This window comes from Leishmania braziliensis, chromosome 36, assembly GCF_000002845.2.
Source record: "Leishmania braziliensis MHOM/BR/75/M2904 complete genome, chromosome 36".
NCBI lineage: Eukaryota > Euglenozoa > Kinetoplastea > Trypanosomatida > Trypanosomatidae > Leishmania > Leishmania braziliensis.
Window position 1 is genome coordinate 1,787,713 of NC_009327.2, and position 16,686 is coordinate 1,804,398.

General features: G+C 55.5%; 4 protein-coding genes and 1 pseudogene across 5 annotated transcripts; all 5 read left to right on the top strand.

The window, feature by feature from the left end:
* Positions 1-486: 486 nt before the first annotated feature.
* On the top strand, positions 487-2,925 carry LBRM_35_4840 (conserved hypothetical protein; the record flags this gene model as incomplete). The annotated part of the gene is made up of 1 exon (XM_001569052.2): positions 487-2,925. One exon carries the CDS (start codon positions 487-489, stop codon positions 2,923-2,925), a length of 2,439 nt encoding a protein of 812 aa, XP_001569102.2.
* A 1,027-nt stretch (positions 2,926-3,952) lies between these two features.
* Positions 3,953-4,534, top strand: LBRM_35_4850 (annotated as a pseudogene). Its single transcript has one exon. A coding segment is annotated over exon 1 (582 nt).
* An 834-nt stretch (positions 4,535-5,368) lies between these two features.
* Positions 5,369-6,784, top strand: LBRM_35_4860 (conserved hypothetical protein; the record flags this gene model as incomplete). Its single annotated transcript, XM_001569053.1, has 1 exon — positions 5,369-6,784. The coding sequence occupies one exon, from the start codon at positions 5,369-5,371 to the stop codon at positions 6,782-6,784; it is 1,416 nt and encodes a 471-aa protein (XP_001569103.1).
* A 913-nt stretch (positions 6,785-7,697) lies between these two features.
* Positions 7,698-11,420, top strand: LBRM_35_4870 (conserved hypothetical protein; the record flags this gene model as incomplete). Its single annotated transcript, XM_001569054.2, has 1 exon — positions 7,698-11,420. One exon carries the CDS (start codon positions 7,698-7,700, stop codon positions 11,418-11,420), a length of 3,723 nt encoding a protein of 1,240 aa, XP_001569104.2.
* Positions 11,421-14,605: 3,185 nt separating this feature from the next.
* On the top strand, positions 14,606-15,352 carry LBRM_35_4880 (conserved hypothetical protein; the record flags this gene model as incomplete). Its single annotated transcript, XM_001569055.1, has 1 exon — positions 14,606-15,352. One exon carries the CDS (start codon positions 14,606-14,608, stop codon positions 15,350-15,352), a length of 747 nt encoding a protein of 248 aa, XP_001569105.1.
* Positions 15,353-16,686: the final 1,334 nt, after the last annotated feature.

Below are 16,686 nucleotides of genomic sequence, written 5' to 3' on the forward strand. Positions count from 1 at the left end.
TGAGCGATCCACCCCCACACTCTCTCTTTCATTTTGCTAGCAAAATATCTGCTTCCTATGCGTACTACTGTCCCTCACCTCCGTCATTTTTTTTTTGCCACCACATTTCAATCTACTTGTGCCCTCTTTTTTGTGACTCAGGCGTCTCTCTTTTTCTCGGCCCCATCCCAACACCACAGGCCGCCTAGCCATCGGGCACGAGAAGAACAGGTTAGCAGACAGTGACTATCGATTCATCTCTCTCTTGTTTTGCGTCTGTGACGTTAAGACGCAATACCGTTTGTGCCCATTGCTGACACGCGTACTGCGGTGGTGGATTACCTCGCTGTGCCACTGCTGCTGTGTACATCGAGACAAAGTGCACTGGACTTTGAGTATTTGGTGCCTTCTCGTTTTTTTTTTCCGTTTTGATGAGGAGGAGGAGTGTTCGCGTGCTTTGGACTCTCTCTTCACTGCATACCTCCTTTATCTTCCCGTGGGGATGAGATGGCCACAGCTGGAGCGATCACGAAGGCGGCAGCGCCAAAGAAGAACACTGTCGACTACATACCCAGCAAGCTGGGCTACGACACAGCTATCCCTGTTACCATACTCGAAGATCGCAGTGACTTCATAGAAAAGTGCAAACCCTACGACATCATTGATGGGCCAAACCCCCTTGATGACTCAGAGGTGACGGTTGCAACGCTGCCCCGCACACCGACAGCCCTTGTGTCGGCAGCGTCAGAGGTTATCCTGTCGGAACGCTTGATTGAGCGCAGCAGCCGAAGAAGGTCTCACTCGGGGCTAAAGGCAGAGAAGCCTCACGCCACCAAGCAGGAGAGAGAGGACGAGGAAGGGCAAGACAGGGCTGCCTTCATTTTCACTAGACCGTCTCGAGACAGATGGGCAGAGGAGCGCCTTGCGGACCACCGACCGTACCAGCTGGTACGATCGAGCGATATCGAGACGTATGTGCAGTATGTTCTGGATGACGTTGACTATGACTGGTGCGAGCGTCAGAAAGTCTCCCCGGAGAGTCTGCAGCGCGGCGTGACGTACCTTGAATGGGCGTACACCTCCTCGCTTCTGAAGGCAGCAAGGCCACATGTTACCTCCCCCAAAGACTCAGGTCCTGCCGCCAGTGACTCTGTCGTCACCCGACATGGTGAGGCGGCCCACTTGTCGAGCACGCTGTCTTCGTCTCACGCTAGTGCCACTGTGGCAAGCAACGGAAGGTGTACCTATTCCAGACGGCAGAAGGGCAAGGACAAGACTAGTGCTGGCGATGTCCCTCTGTTCTTATGCGCGCTGTGCTCCATGCCAGTACATGTGCTGATGTCGCAGCCGTGGACCTCTGCAGAGGGATGTGCTACAGGCGGGCCCAACTCTCTCCACGAAAGGCAAGGCGAAGCAACCCACTCGACTGGTGCGTTCTCGTCCCCACCGATTGCACGAGGAGACATACGGATCGGGGGCCGTTATACAGGAAGCGTGTCCGCTCTGCAACCGCCATTGCCTGCGTTGCACAGCAACAGGGGGCTCAGTGATGTCGGTGCAGGAGCACCGGTCCCCTCACAGGATGTGCAGTATAAAGGACTTCGCTGCTGCGACTGCGGTGTTGTCGCGCATCTTCGCTGCTGGTTCTTTTCAGAACCACCGAAGCGACCAGAGGCGTGGATATGTGACGGCTGTACCGCTTACGCCCGGCACCACAGGCGCAGTGCTTGTGTGTGCTGCATGTGCAGCCGCCCCGGTGGAGTGCTTCTGCCTTACGTCTCTTCTGCAGCGAAGGACAATAGTGATGGAGTTGAGCCTAAATCTCCACACGTGTCTTCCCCCCACGCCCTCTCATCGTCAGCGGCGGCGCTGTCAGACATGGTCTGCCATGCCGTGTGTGCTTTGAGCATACCGGAGTTGTCTGTACACTTCCATGACACCGTGCTGCGTCGCAACGGACTTATCGATATGCAGATGCGCCCGTACGTGTACGCGCTTCGCCGTGTTGGCAAGCCCAGGTACGCCATGAATTGTGTGTTTTGCCACCACGGAAGTGGTCGGTGTGTCCAGTGTTCGCACCCGCACTGCTTTGAGGCGATGCACGCGTCCTGTGCGGCTGAAGCGCACACCATTGATTGGCATATTGAGTCCCCCTTCGTACCTACGATTGCCAGTTTCAGTAGCACGAGCGCCGGACCACCAGCTGGTAACTCGACTTCGAATGGCATCACCCCGCCCGTTTCGCCGGGCAGCTCCCTGATGAGCACCGCTAGCTGGACTAGCTGCTCGCCTTACTGTAGGAAGCACTACGGTTACGCCATCGGCAACTCCGTCAGTTCTGCTGCGTTAGGGCGCAAGGCGGAGGCGGAGGCGTTGGCGCTGGACTTGACCGGGCTGCTTACTGGCGGCGATGGGCTCACGTCACCGGTGGTGCGCAAGCGCGGTCGCGGACGGCCGCCAGTGGCAGTGGTAAAGCAACGGGAAGCAGAGCGCGACCTCATTTCAAGGCTTCGCGCCTACTGGCTTGAACGCAGGGAGCAGCGGCGACAGTCGTCGGCCCAGCTCGCCAGCGAAATTAATGCACGCCTGCGGCCGATTGTCGAGGCATCGTTGCGGCCAGAAATCGTCAAGGTTTCGGCAGAGAAGGTGCGGCTTTCTCACTTTCTGAGTCTCGTGCCAGAGTGGCAATGGCAGCTCGTTGCCATCGTCGAAGGCGAGCTTCCACTGCCGGACGAGGAGTACGACGACGTGCAGAAGTTCCGCAAAGTCACCCACACACGTCACTCTGGCAACACGCGGAGTTTGTACGACAAAATGTGCGCATCTGCAGTACAGCTTGACCTACTCTGCCAAGTTGCGGAGGCGATGAAGGAGCAGTGCAGACTGCGGCGAACGAGCGTCGAGCTGGAGCTGGCGGCGCTTCGGATTCTCAGCGGGTGGAAGTAGGGCAGGCAGCGCCAGGATCGCAGGACAAAGCCGTCACGTCAGTGGAGCAGTAGGTTACGATGTCTTTCTCACAGCTGCGCACTAAATGAGGAGCTCAGGAAGCGTTGGAGGCCCAAGACTATTCACATGAGAATCCTGGCAAAGACTCACGCTTTTCCTCTCGTAGGACGCGACGATATAATCCTCCGTGGTACATGTTTCCTTGTTTTCTTTTTAGCAGCGCGATGTATTGCTCATGCCAAAGTCTACAGAATACATCGGTAAAATAAGAAATTACTCTACTAAAACAAGAGAAAGGGCAATGACGGACGGACAGGTAGCATCGATAACTTCTGCGCGATATTGCCCACCTGCTGCGTTCCTGTATAAGACCCGGAGGACCTTTCAGCAGAAAACGATGCGGTCGATCCCCAAAGCGTAACCTCAGACACTACTGTGGAACTGTTCTCTGCTTTTCTTAGGCGAGTTAATTAACCAAAGAGCTCCAGTGAAGACAGATGTAGCTCATCGTCTTCCCAAGTGGAATCATGCATGCACCGAGGACGGCTGTAAACACGCGACGCCTACATGAGTGCACATGGACTCGCACGCCTGTATACCATAGAATGTCTCGCCATCGTCCTCTTCCATTTTTTCTTCTGTTTTTTTTTTTTTCCCTTTCGCGTGTGTGGGTGTGTGTGTGTGTTGGGGCTGTTGCGGTTGCTGCTTGTTTTCGTGGTCGAGCGGCAAGGACAAGTTCAAGAGCCGACGCTTCCACGCACGCTCAAGTTCGCAGGAGAGGGCTTCACGCAGACACCCCATCACACAGACATCAATCATTGTTTTCCTCATTGTGTTTGCCTTGGGTGAGTTACTGTGGCCATCCTTCACCCATCGGGTAGCGAAGCTCTTCTCCTTGCCGATAGAAGCCTGCACATGTAGAAGAGTCTATATATATATATATATATATATATATATATATATGTATATAGAAAACAAGGTCTCTGCCACTGGGCACTGTTGACTTTGCGCTGGTGGGTGTGGGGACATGAGCTCTCAGGCTTTCGTTCTTTCTGGCCTCTGTCAGCCTGCTTACCCTCGCCCCTCCTACCCTCTCTGTAAAGTTATGCGCGTTCGCACCTAACACACTCACGCTCTGCAGCGCAACAGCCCGGCGCTACACGGTCTATTGGCGTTGCACGCCATCTTCTCCAGTTGCTACTCTGTCCCCATCTGCTTTACCTACCTCGGCGTTCGTTGGCATCAGGGCATCGCCACGACGCAGCAGCCGACGTGGTCGATCTGCGCGCTCATCCTTTGGTTCTGTACAGAAAGGGTACGGCTTTAGCTCGGCCGTCTGGCTAACAAACAAGCACTCTTTGGCGAGCTTGTCGCATTCCTGGCTATAACCCTCGTCCCACAGTTCCTGCTAGTTTCTCTTCTTCTGGGCCTCTTTCCGGAGTGCAATGGCCTGGACTTTGGCGTGTGTAGCACGCAGATCCTGCTGCTGGTACTCGAGTGCCTTGCGGCGGTGCACCTGTTGATGCGGGTTACGAGGAACAACATGGTTGACTTTTTACGTGTCTCTTGGCTCGCCCTACTGCTGATGGGCAAAGCAGCACTCCTGTGAGGGAGCCACGGCGCATTACCTCACTGAGGAGCGTCTCACACGCCCGCTTGCTGCGGTACAAAAACGAAATGGACACGGGGCAATGAGCGGCGGCTGTACTTCTGAGTGCCGTTGTACAGTTTCCGTTCTCCTTTCGCTGTGTTTCCCTCCCCCCCCGCCCCCATTAGCTGGTAGGCTTGTTCACTTGCAGACACACATCCACCCACACGCGCACGCATTGCATCTTCACTTTTCCTCTCTCTCGTCACGCTTGTCTCTTTTTGTTGTACCGCCTGTTGAATATATGGTACACGCGCAGAGTTACGCGTGACGCTGACACACCGCCACCTCAGCAACAAAAGGTGTCAGGGGGCACAGGCGGAGAAGTAAAGACATCGAAGCCGAAAGTCGTCAAATCACGTGAGGAATCCGCAGGAAGTCTGAGCGCATCTCGTTACCGTACGTGACGTTGCAGTCTTGCCAGTGTCACACTGGGTGGCGGCGGCTCCCTCGAGTGCGGCTGGCATCGGTGCGCCGCACGCTTTCAGCGAAAGTAATCACGCACCGTGCTCGATTCACCGTTGGTCTTGCGTATTCGTCTGTCTTCACCGCATCACTGTCTTGGCTTCCCAGCGCCTTCGGTTTTCCTCACCTAGTGCGGCCATATCCTCGAGAGGCACCTCCACTTTTGCTTCTCTTCTTTGCTGTAAAAGCTGCCCGTTCTTGAAGGGCGAGCCGACAACATCTCGCATCAGCGCACGTCTATGCTCACTTCTTTTTGAGCCTCACTTGCTCTGCTCAGAGCACCAGTCTCAGATCAAAGTTCCACCAGCGTCTCTTTTTTTTGTTTGTAAGATGGACATCTCGTATCAGCTCTGGTCTCTGGTAGAGCAGACACGGTGCTCATCGACCCGGCTCCCAGCGAAGACCCACCCTGCCAGTCGAAAGCGGACAGCGGTAGAGAATCAGGCTACTGAGTCCTTGCTGACAACTTCTAAAGCTCTTGACGATGCTGCTGCCCTGGCAATCAGCCACGCCACGGCACACATTTCAGCTGTGTTGGCCGCTCTTGACGCCGTGACACCGAGCTCCATTGCGCAGTTGCAGAACAGTCTTTTACTTTCAGACGCGGAGCTGCTGTCTGTAAGTGGGTCTTTAAAGGCATTCGCTGAGACACTCACCAAGGTCGCCGCACTGACCGCGAAACAACGTGGACGCGGCCGCTTCAAGGGCACATCTTCAGCTGGCGCAGACAGCAAAGACGCGTTGGAGAGTCTCGCAGCGGAAGGACTGGATACGCAAGATGGTTCGGCTCAAAGTGGTGTTGTAGCGCATCTTCGACAGGCTATTTCGACTCTGGAGCAGCGCATCGCCGCAAAACGTCTGCACGTCGCTCTGGCGAAGGAGGAGTTGGCCCTCTACAAGACGGAGCTGTTTTTCTACGGCCACTGCGGTGTACTCTTTTGCTCCGACCAGGTGGCCTCGGAGGTCAATCGTTGTATGGAGACGACGCGCAAGGAGACGGCATTGTGGGGAAAGCGTGGTGACGATAGAGCAGTGTACGCGGAGTCCGATGGACTCTCCGATGACGTTGGCGGAAAATACCGACAGCAACACACTTCTTCGAAGTTTCCCACATCGAAGTCAGGCTTTGGCACGACCTTTCGTGTAGTCGACGGGATGATGCAGCGGGCTGCGGTAACCGTCAAGGCAGCTGGGAGCCATGCAGACTCGGCACTGCAGGTTGCACTGACGGGCGGTCACGCAGCCGCGCGGCAGCTCCTGCACGCCGGCACTGCATCAGTTGCGGAACTACTTACGTTCGGCGCAGCAGCGCGCCATGGCAGCCGGGGCGACTTCTCGGGCCCTGCTGCTGAGGCCGGCTTGACCACTGCAGGTGGTCTTGCGCTTCGGCCGCTGACACTTCAGCCGTTCCAGCTCACGAAGGAAGAAGAAGCACGTTTGCAAGAGCAGAATCGCGCGCTTCTGGAGGCCCAACGTGAGGCATCTGCACAAGATGCCAAGGCAGTCGAAGCGTCTGTTAGGGAACTGTCACAGCTGACCTCGCTGATGAATGAACAGGTGATGCAGCAAACGGCCCAATTTTCCCTGCTCGTCAGAAACACAGAGACGGCTCACGCAAACGTCAAGAAGGCGGTCGGCGAGGTAGCGAAACCGCTGAGCACCTTTTGGAATCCGACGCGGCAACTCGTGGGGCTTCTCTGGGTGTGCATGGTTCTTGTCCTCGCTGTAGACTGGGTCTCGCGGTGAGAGGAGCATTACCTGAAGAGGGAGATGTCGAGCTAGAAGGCCTGCACTGCGCCGCAACAAGGAGAGATACTCTCATTTGATTTTCCCTACCGACACTTGCGGCTAAACGGGGAAGGGGAGGACAAGGCGGCAGATTAGCGCACGCTTTTCCTATGGCTTGGTGTAGTAGGATTGATGGCAGAAGCATCGAAGGAAACTGGGAAGATGATCTTTGCTCCTCAGCACGCACAAGACGTGCACCAGTCCTAGAGCAAAGCGTGGAAAGACGAAAGAAAAAAAAACAGATGACGAAGTCACAGCAGTCACGAAAACAACAGCAACAATGCCGCTGGTACGGGCAGTCGGAGCAGTCGTGGTTGTCGAAGTTATCCCGGTGAAGGAAGGAGGGGGTGTATGACTTCTTCACTCCTCTTATAGCATCTACAACACGCACACACACACGCACACGCATGGTGTGTGGCTTACTCTACCGCAAATGGTTTGGTACGGTTCCAGTAGCAGTAGCAAACATCACCTTTTGTGCTTTTCTGCGTTCTTCTCGGATACGAGACTCCCCTGCCGTCTCATCAATCTTGTTCTCTCTTCTTTCTCCCTTCTTTTTTTTTTCCTTCTTGGGCCGCCCTTTCGATCGAGACACTTTAATCGGCGTAGCTTTTGCACTCTGCTGTCTCCCTTCCCGACTCCATATTGACTGGCCGCCGCGGTGTTACTTCCAAGTGTGTTTCCATTTCGCTTTTTGTGTGTGTGTGTGTGTGTGGGTGTCTGTGCGCTTGTGAGTTGGACGGCAGTCGCATCGAACTCTCCCTTTTACGGAACCATCGCTCAGCGACAACCACAAAGCAGGCCTATTTTTTCTAATCTCAATCACCGACGAGTCTCCAGCGCTAAACGCAGTGCGGTTATAGTCTTCTGTATGTTACTTTGTGCTGCCCGTCGATGCGCCCGGAGCTACCCGCGCAATGCTGCAGCGCAGGTGACGCGCATCGGCTCGGCAACTCAACAGCGGCCACGCATGACAGCCTTCATCATTCCTGCTTGCAGTACTGGCTGTTACGCAACAAAACCTACAGGAACTGATAGTCACGTGGGCGAGTCACTGGACTCTGTGCCCGATCTGAAAGCTGGCCGCAATCCCGTCTCGTCAAAGGCGAAAGGTAGCCGCTTTGTGCGCAGTGTTGACAATGCGGTTGCCCTTGGAAAACCCATTGCTGATCTCGAGAGCAGCGCGACGCCGCCAACTGACGCTGGAGTGACATGGACCGCTCTTCAAGCTAGACTGTCGCCTCCGCCTGACTTGATCTCTGCAACTTCGATCACAGCGTATTTAAAGCGTCTGCAGAGCCTTTTACGGCATGGAGGCCATCTTTCCATTCGCGCCTGCGCTGTTCATGAGCTTGGGAAGATTGTGTTGCCTTCAGTGAAGGGTATAGACGGCGCCACTGTACTTCTACTGCTGCAAACACTGCGGATGGCGGACGCAGCGCGCACCATGCCCCTTGTTCAAGATGCAACTACGTGGATAGGTTTACACGGTCTCCAGTTTGCACCACCACAGGCAACAGCCGCGATTGAACTGTTGCTTCACTTCGACCACTCCGTGGCATGTGAGCTGGCTGTTGCGTTGACCGAGCGCACGCTACCAAGCACCCTTTTCTCGTTTTCCACAGCGCGAGCTCTTCCGATCCTAACGGCATTGCTGCCAACTCTCACGTACGGCCAAAACAGCAATCTTGCGCGACAGACCATCGCACAATTGGAGCAAGCAAGTCAAAAAAATATCATCGCTGCTGAAGGGTTGCGCGACGCATGCATTGCCGGCGAGTTCCTTTCAGTGTCGCCTGGAAGCCTGGTACAACTTCTGCGCGCATTGCTCACCTTCAAGCGCGCGAATCAAGCCCTCTACAGCACAGAGGCTGCCAGCGAATGGCGATCCCTGGAGAAGTCTGTATGCCACATCCTTGCCACCCCAGAGAAGTGCGCCGAGGTGCCGCCCACCGATGTTATCACCCTTCTGGCTGACTTGTCTCGGTGGAGAGAGCAGTACAACCGCTGGGGCGTCGCGGAATCGACAGTGAACGATTCACAGGGGCAGCTTTTCACTGCACTTCTTCTGCGGCTCGAGGCAATCACGGAGCACTTGCGCAGTTTCTCTCCTGAGTTGACCTCAAGCGGATCGATTTTGCCAGACCCGTGGGTGATCAGCGATCTCTCAGTTGTTTGGTCCCAGTGCTTGTCGTGCGCTGAAACTCGTGGCCCCTCTAGTGATGGACTCTCCTCTGCCGACAAGGATGAGGGCGCCAATGCGGCAGGTGCATTCGTGACTGCGCTACACGCTCTCCAGTCAGCACTCTTGGGGGTTGTCAGTGCGTGCTGCAAGGCAGAATCACAGAATGCGGCGACACTGCAAATGGCGGTATTCATGTGCAGTGAGCTTGTAGTATCGTGGAAGACAGACGTCCACGGAGAGCGTGATGAGGATGTTGCGCATGCGTCGAGCGATGATACCTCCGCATCGCTGCCGGATCTCTCATCGTTGGTGCCTGAGGCGATGCTGCAGGTCCTTATCCAGGGGATTTCGGCACAGCTGCGGGCGGAGAGCATCACGTGGACGCCGTCGACGGTTCGCGAGGCCGTTTTTTCGTTGGGAAACAGCAGAGATGCTGCACACCGCGCGCAAGCACTGGAGCTGGCGAGAAGGTGGTATCGGCAGCTGCAGGCGCGCGCCCAGGATGGAGAGCGACTTCAGCCAATTGAGCTGCTCGGTTTTTTCGTGCCTCCTCTGCTGCGCGAGGAGAAGAAGGGGGTGACAGAGGCGGTAAAGGCATCCCTGCCAAAGTGGAGCGTTGCCGAGGTGCTGTACTTCTTCTCCGAGGTGGCACTGCACGGCGGACGCGCAGGTGGCCTGGAGAGCATGGCGGTACTGAGGGACTCAGGCAAGCTGCTCTGCGCATACGCTGCCAAAGCCTCCGCATCGCAGCTGGTGGGACTCGTAGAGTGCTATGGTGCGGCACAGGTTCGGAGCGACGACTTCTGTGAGGCGGTTGCTACACGAGTGTCGGAGCTGTTGCGGACCACCGTCGCAGATGCCTCTCGGGAAAAGACATACACGACAGTCGAGTCACTCCTCACTGCATCTGACAGTCAGGCAAACTCCCTCGCTGCAGGAGAAAATCGAGCGTCAGAGACTGACGCAGCTGAAACGAGCAGCGCAAATCCTGGTGCAGCCAACTTTTCTGGCATGACGATTGCGCATCTTGCACGGCTACTCCGCTCCCTTGCTCTCATGGAAACACGGCAGATGAGACCTTTCATTGACGCCGTTCAGAGCATTACGCGCGCTGCTGACGCTGATCAGGGCACTGCAGAGCAGATCACGCAACTCATTGCGGCGTATGCGAAGATGCTTATCTGGAGTTACCCAGTGCTCCGTGCGTTGGCGGAGCGCCTACTGCGAATGAACAAATCTGAAGTGACCCTGTCGCACATTGTTACTGCACAGCTGGCGCTGCTACGCATGGATGTGACGCTGCCTTCTATCACGGGTCGCTTTTATGAGCAGCTATCGCAGGTGTACAAGGCAGCAGCCGGTCAATCGCACGTTCATTCCGCACCTCACACTACCCTACATGACATGGTTGTGCAGCTGTCCATTCTAGCGCGCCTGCGCGGTCACCCTTCGGAAACGCCTTTGGACGATGCTGTCGTGGAGGTGCTGATTGAGCGCATCGTTGCCCACGCGGATCGTCTGAAGATGAACGAAGTTGCGGAGGTGCTGCTGTCTCTTAGTCGACTCGATAAAGGGAAGTCACCCGCGTTTGAAGCCCTCAATGTTCGTACTCTGGGCATGCTGCCTAAAGCGCCTTCACGGGTGATGGCACATGTGGTGGAGGCGTACGCGCTCGCTGGCCGCAGTGAGGACACGGAGCTGTTCACCCTTGTCGCGGACCGTACTATAGCCATGCGCCACGAGATGGCGTCGGTAACAATCGCCAGTGTCCTTGCCTCCTTTGCAAAGGCAGGGGTGCGGAACGACAGGCTCTTCATCGAAGTTATCCCCCGCGTCCGCCACGTCGCGACCTATGGAACCCCACGCGATGTGGTGAATGTCGTGAGCGCCTACGCTGCCGTGAACCTGTGGCACTACAAGCTGTTCTCTCGCCTTGCAGATCGTGCCATTCAGCTGCGTGCCGACTTCCGCACTCCTGAGATGGTGGCACTACTCAAGGCGTACGCCACCGTTCAGATGCGCTACGACCGTCTCTTCTTGGAGTTTGCTCCGCGCGTTCAGACACTCGTCCACCTTCTCTCCCCGGGAGATTTGGTCCACATCATGTCCAGCTACGCGCGACTTGACATACGGTGTCCACCAGTTTGGAAGGCAACTGCGACTCAAGCCATCACAATCGCCCATCACTTCACCCAACAAGAAGCAAGGACTCTCCTTGAGGCCTACGCGTCGCAGTCGTTCTTCAACCGAGAGTGCATCGATGTCTTGACGCGGCGCTTTCCTGAGCTGGCGAGCATTTCTTGGGATTCGGCCGAAGCAACCTCCGAACACAACGGGATTACTAGCAGTGACGCTGACCAATCGAAAAGCGAGAGCAGCAACAAAAGTGAAACGGCGCAGCACGTATGAGATGAACCACGAGAGGAACAGCTGCCAGAGCACCATCTTGATGGGAGGTGTGGATCGCCGTCTTACTACACAAGCCTAGAGGGACGTGAGGGGTAGACATTGCGCAACCACTCCTCACAGCGTGCACCCGGATCCTAACATTTTGTGTGTCTCCTTCTTTTCCTTCTCTTAATGACCGGAAAAGCCCCCAGTGCGTGGCCCCACATGTCCAGTACCCCCCCCCCCCCTTGCGCGGGGAAGCCACGCGAGCTCCTCATTGTCGCTGCCTAATCCTGAGCCACGTGTGGCGGGGGACAGCGGCGAGTAGCCGCGCCGGCGGGTCAGGTCGTGGATGCCGCTGCGTCGGAGCGACCCGCGGCGGAGAACGCGTTGGTGCCATCCATATGATGGGCAGGGGTGTGAGCGTGACTCGAATGTGTCTCGCACCCGGCCCCCGCTGCCCGGTGGTGGTGGAGGGGGGAGCCTGTGTGAGACCCGAGCGAGATGCCACGGGGCGACCGGCATATGGGGGAGGGAGTGTGGTGGGGAGCGCTCGAGGCAAGGGCTGTGCAGCCATGGCGCTGTCGGCGCCGTGCTGTACCGCTGCTTTGCGCCACGCGATGTGCGTGTGACAGGGCGTGAGGCGGGGCGGAGTTTGGGCTCAGGCTGTGTCGCAGAGGAGGGAGACGTTGAGCGAACAAAATGTATTACCCGTGCGCTTCTCTATTCATTTTCTGTCCTTTGCGGAGAACTACTTGCGGCTATATTTTGCAACTCACCTCTTGAAGGATGCTGAGGATTATCGCAAAGGCGTCCAAAAGTGAGCACATCTATGGAGAGGGAGAGACGTACAGACTCACGGGCCGGTCACGGTTGAGAGTTTCGAGGGCAACGCTGAGGAAGGGTGAGGTGCAGCTTGTACACGACGGCGTTGTTTGTGGTGTCCTTTGTACGTGCTGTGGGTGTGTCTCCAGTCTTTGTGTGCACGTGTTAACTTGTTAACGTGCCCTTTTTTAAGCTTCTTCGTGACGAGCAAAGGAAAACCGAAGCGCCGGAGAACTATGAAGGGCTGCCGGATGTAGTGAGGGGACAAAGGAAGCGTGCTCACATAGAGTGGGGTAAGAGGTCAGCATAGTGAGGAAAACGTGCGTGAGCGCTTCCCTCAATGTGGTGCCTTCGTGGTGGATACGCAGGGGGCTGATCTTGCTGGGGTTCTTTTACGATTCCGTTACGTTGTCCATGCATGGTGTGGGCGGCTCCTGCCTTCCCGTTCTCCCGACGGAGTTCGCGAGCGACCCCGAGATGTGCCGATTTCGTGCGAAAGGGAAATGCTGGGATGACAGAAATACTCTGCCTCAGTCACTTCCCCCTCTTCTCCACTTGTTTTCCTTTTCCACGTAACTCACGGCGTTCTGGCGTTGCTCTCCCTCTCTCTCTTTCTTGTGGGTCGCTTTACTGTGGTATTCGCTGTGCCCGGATTCATTCCTCGGTTTGCGTCCTTTTACGTCAACAACGCACGCTGAAATATATATTTTTGTCTGTTCTTGGTTTGGACACCTCGGCCTTACACACATCCGCAGAGGCACGACTGTGCGCATGCGCAGCTCAGTGCAGTCGTGCCCAGTGGCACACGCGTGACTCGGACAGTACAGACTCGCCCATGAGAAGGTGCATTTCTAAACTATGAGGTCCTGGCAAGAAAGGAGGGTGTTATGGTGGTAGGAGACGCAGTTGCCAGATCATTTTTGGTCTGCGAGTGTCACACACACACACACACACACACACGCGTGCGCGAACAGGAACGTTGTGACTCACTGTGCCTCGCTTTTTTCTGCCTTTTACCCTTCCCTCCTCTGAAGTGTGGGTGTTGCCTTCCTCACGCCACCTTTTTCCTCATGATATGTATCGCGGTGTACCAACCTGAAAAGAGGTTTCCTTACCGTCTCCATTCTCTTTTTCCATTCTCAGGCGGTAGTCGTGAGTTTACATTGCCCCTGTATTGAAGACAGGAGTCAGAGTGCCGGCCTTGTCTGTCTCCACGGAAAAAGAATTGGCGGAAGGCGACGATATCCCAAATGTGCGCGGGGGGCTCTCTGAAGAAATGGGAACAGACAAGGGGAGGGGGGGGAGGAGGAAAGGGAAACTGATTGAATCTCTGATTTATTCGGCAGACGCTGATGATTAGAGGATGAGACAGGAAGAAGTTCCTCCTCAAAAGAACACAAGCGCCCATGGCACGGCGCACGGAGTTTTTTCATACCAACCAAGGCGCAGCGGTGTCGTTTCCCATGACACTCACTCGCGATGGTCTCACGAAAAGGAAGTGAAGGGAGAGGCTTTCACTTGCTGGTCGTGAATCTCCACTTTGGAATCGACTCCGTCGCTATTCTACGCGACACTCTGCAGAGTTGGGTGTGGACAAGTTGCCTTCGTCAGAGGGTCGTCATACTCTTTGAAGAGATATGCTACAGGCGACACAGGCTTCATGCGAGTCTCTTTCCCCAGGGCTCGGCTTGCAAAGCAGTGGTGTGCGCTTCAGTCGTCGTGCGCGAGTCGCTGCAAGGTCGACCGCGCTTCGGGTGTATATTCTCACTTAGTTGTTCCTGGAGGTAGGCTGTAGCCAAAGTGACCATTACGCACGCGAGCGTAGCGACACCACGGGGTCTGCAATGATGCCCCCTCCCCCCCCCCCCCCCGGAGCTATCCAATCTGTCTGCTGCCACTTATGTGGCTCTTCTTTACTACCCAGCGAGTGCTTCTACCGTGGACTGCCGGATGATCTACAGCGCGGACCTTTTTGTTGTTGGGTGTTTTCTACCTTTTTTGCTGCTCGGGACAGGGGGCAGGACACGGCGCAAAACAGAAGAATTACGGGAAGGCGCTCTCCCAGCAGCCAATTCCTTCTTGTTTTCCTGTCTTGTGTCTGCGTGTGTGTATCTCGATGGGTGTGCCTAAGATGAATGGATAGACGGCGAGGATGCCGGGGAAGCTCTTTGAATTCATACGGGGTGTGCTCCATGACTGTGGCTCCTAGACAGCGAGGCCACCGAAGACGACACTAACCACCAAAGCGAAAGTCGGTCCTACTCTTTTCTTCCCCTTTGACTCTGCTCTTGTGCCCTTGAGAACTACGTCAACACAGGACTTTGAGGCGCGAGCAGCATTACAGAGAGAGGCCACTACACATTCACTCATCCTCATACACCATGGCTACGTGGGGAAAGGTATACCTTGTCTCAGGCAACAAGGGGAAGCAGATGGAGGTGCAGCGCTACTTCACTCAAGCGCAGCTCATGGTAGAAGCAGTGAATATTAACCTGCCAGAGACGCAAAATTCATCGGCGGAGAGGATTAGCTGGGATAAGGCCGTTGAGGCGTATCGAGTGGTAAATAGGATGCCCATCGGTGAGCCGCTGTGCCATGGTGGCACGCCAGTGCTCGTAGACGACACCTCGCTGGAGTTCGATGCTCTATGTGGGCTACCTGGACCCTACATCAAGTGGTTCCTTGACCGGCTGGGTGTGGAGGGTCTTTTGAAGATGGTCAAGGGCTTTGCACCACCCGACGAGGAGGACTCAACCGAAGCAGCACCTGCCTACCGCCGCGCCAGTGCCGTGTGCATCGTCTCCCTCTGCTACGGTGTTGATGAGGCGACTGGTCACCCATTGGTGCAGCAGTTCCGCGGCGTATGCCGCGGCGCACTGCCAGCCGGCCCTCGAGGGGGTGTGGGCTTTGGCTGGGACTCGATTTTTGCGCCTGAGGCACAAACGCCGGCGTATGCAAAGACCTTTGCAGAGATGTCGGTGGACGAGAAGAATACGCTGTCTCACCGCGCCAAGGCACTTCAGATGCTCACTGAGTACCTCCAGACTTCACGCGCCGGAACCCAGGGCGGCGGAGCTTGCTGTAAAGGAACTCCTGAAGAGAGGATAGGTGTGAACGGGGACAAATAATCGCGAGAAGGATATCGCATTAATGGATTCTTTGACTGAGTATTCTTCGATGGAAATGGTGGCAAAACCCCGTTGATCACGCCTTTCTTTTCACACAATTGAGTGAGTATGTACGTCTGTGTGTGTGTGTGTGGGTGGGTGGGTGGGTGGGTGGTCGACTTTGTCATAGTGTTGGCAACCACTGAGAACCGTACTATAGTGTCTCAGGCTAGTCTGAAGTGAGTGCTCCCCAGTACGCCGATCGCGTGCTTTGAGCAGAAGTGTGCGACAGAGCATGCACGCGTGTCCACGGACTTCTTCTTTCTAACGACCATCTCTGCTGCTAAACTCCTTTCGGCCTCTCTCTTCCTTCCTTTCTTACTCATTCCTGACTGAAAGTTCAGAATTCCTCACCATCTCATTCTGTCGAAGTATGCGACGAAGAGCATACTCTACATGCAGGGCTCCACGTGCGTGGACAACGCTCTCTGGTTTCAGTCGCCAGTCTACTTTTTACTTTGTCGTTCATCCTTCTGCCCCTCGCTCTCTCTTCAAGTGCAGGTCGGTGGCATGTTCTTGTGTTGGAGGACTCCCCCCTCTTGTGCCGGTTTTATGTTATTTGTGGCCTCTTCTCCTTTTCTTCACCCTTGTATGTGTGTTCCTACTTCTTCTCGTCTTTCCTTCTTGGTATTGTTTGTGCAGGGGATGTCTTTCCACGACCCAGCATCCTTCTAAGCTTTGTTGTTCATGTTGTTATCGTTTGCGTACTGATTTGTTCCGCTACTGTGCAGTGTATTTTTTTTTTTTCGTTTTTTTTTTTTTTTTGCCCTTTGGAGTAGTTTCACAAACTCTTCAGCTTCACTGATTTGGTGTGCAAGTCCATCAGGGTGCGGCGTGCCACCTCTCTTTCTCTCTTTTTACATCTCTGCTATTCTAGTGACGTTCTTCGTATGATATTGCTGTCCCTGAATTTCCTTGCTCTGTCCCCTCGCATGCGTACAGGGAGACAAAAGAGAGACTTGGCAGACGGTATGTAATTTTATACTTCGTTTAAGTGTTGGCATACATGTGTGCATGTGCGTATGCACGTCCTCTGCCTCTATCTTTGCATTTGCTGCTTGTCACATGCAGCCGCAAATCGCTCTTTCTCTCTCTCCCCTCCGCGGTCATTGTGTTTCCTGGTGTGCTCGTGCAGCCCGCATGGCCGGGAAAGCCCCCCAGTGCGTGGCCCCACATGTCCAGTACCCCCCCCCCCCTTGCGCGGGGAAGCCACGCGAGCTCCTCATTGTCGCTGCCTAATCCTTAACCACGTGTGGCGGGGGACAGCGGCGAGTAGCCGCGCCGGCGGGTGAGGT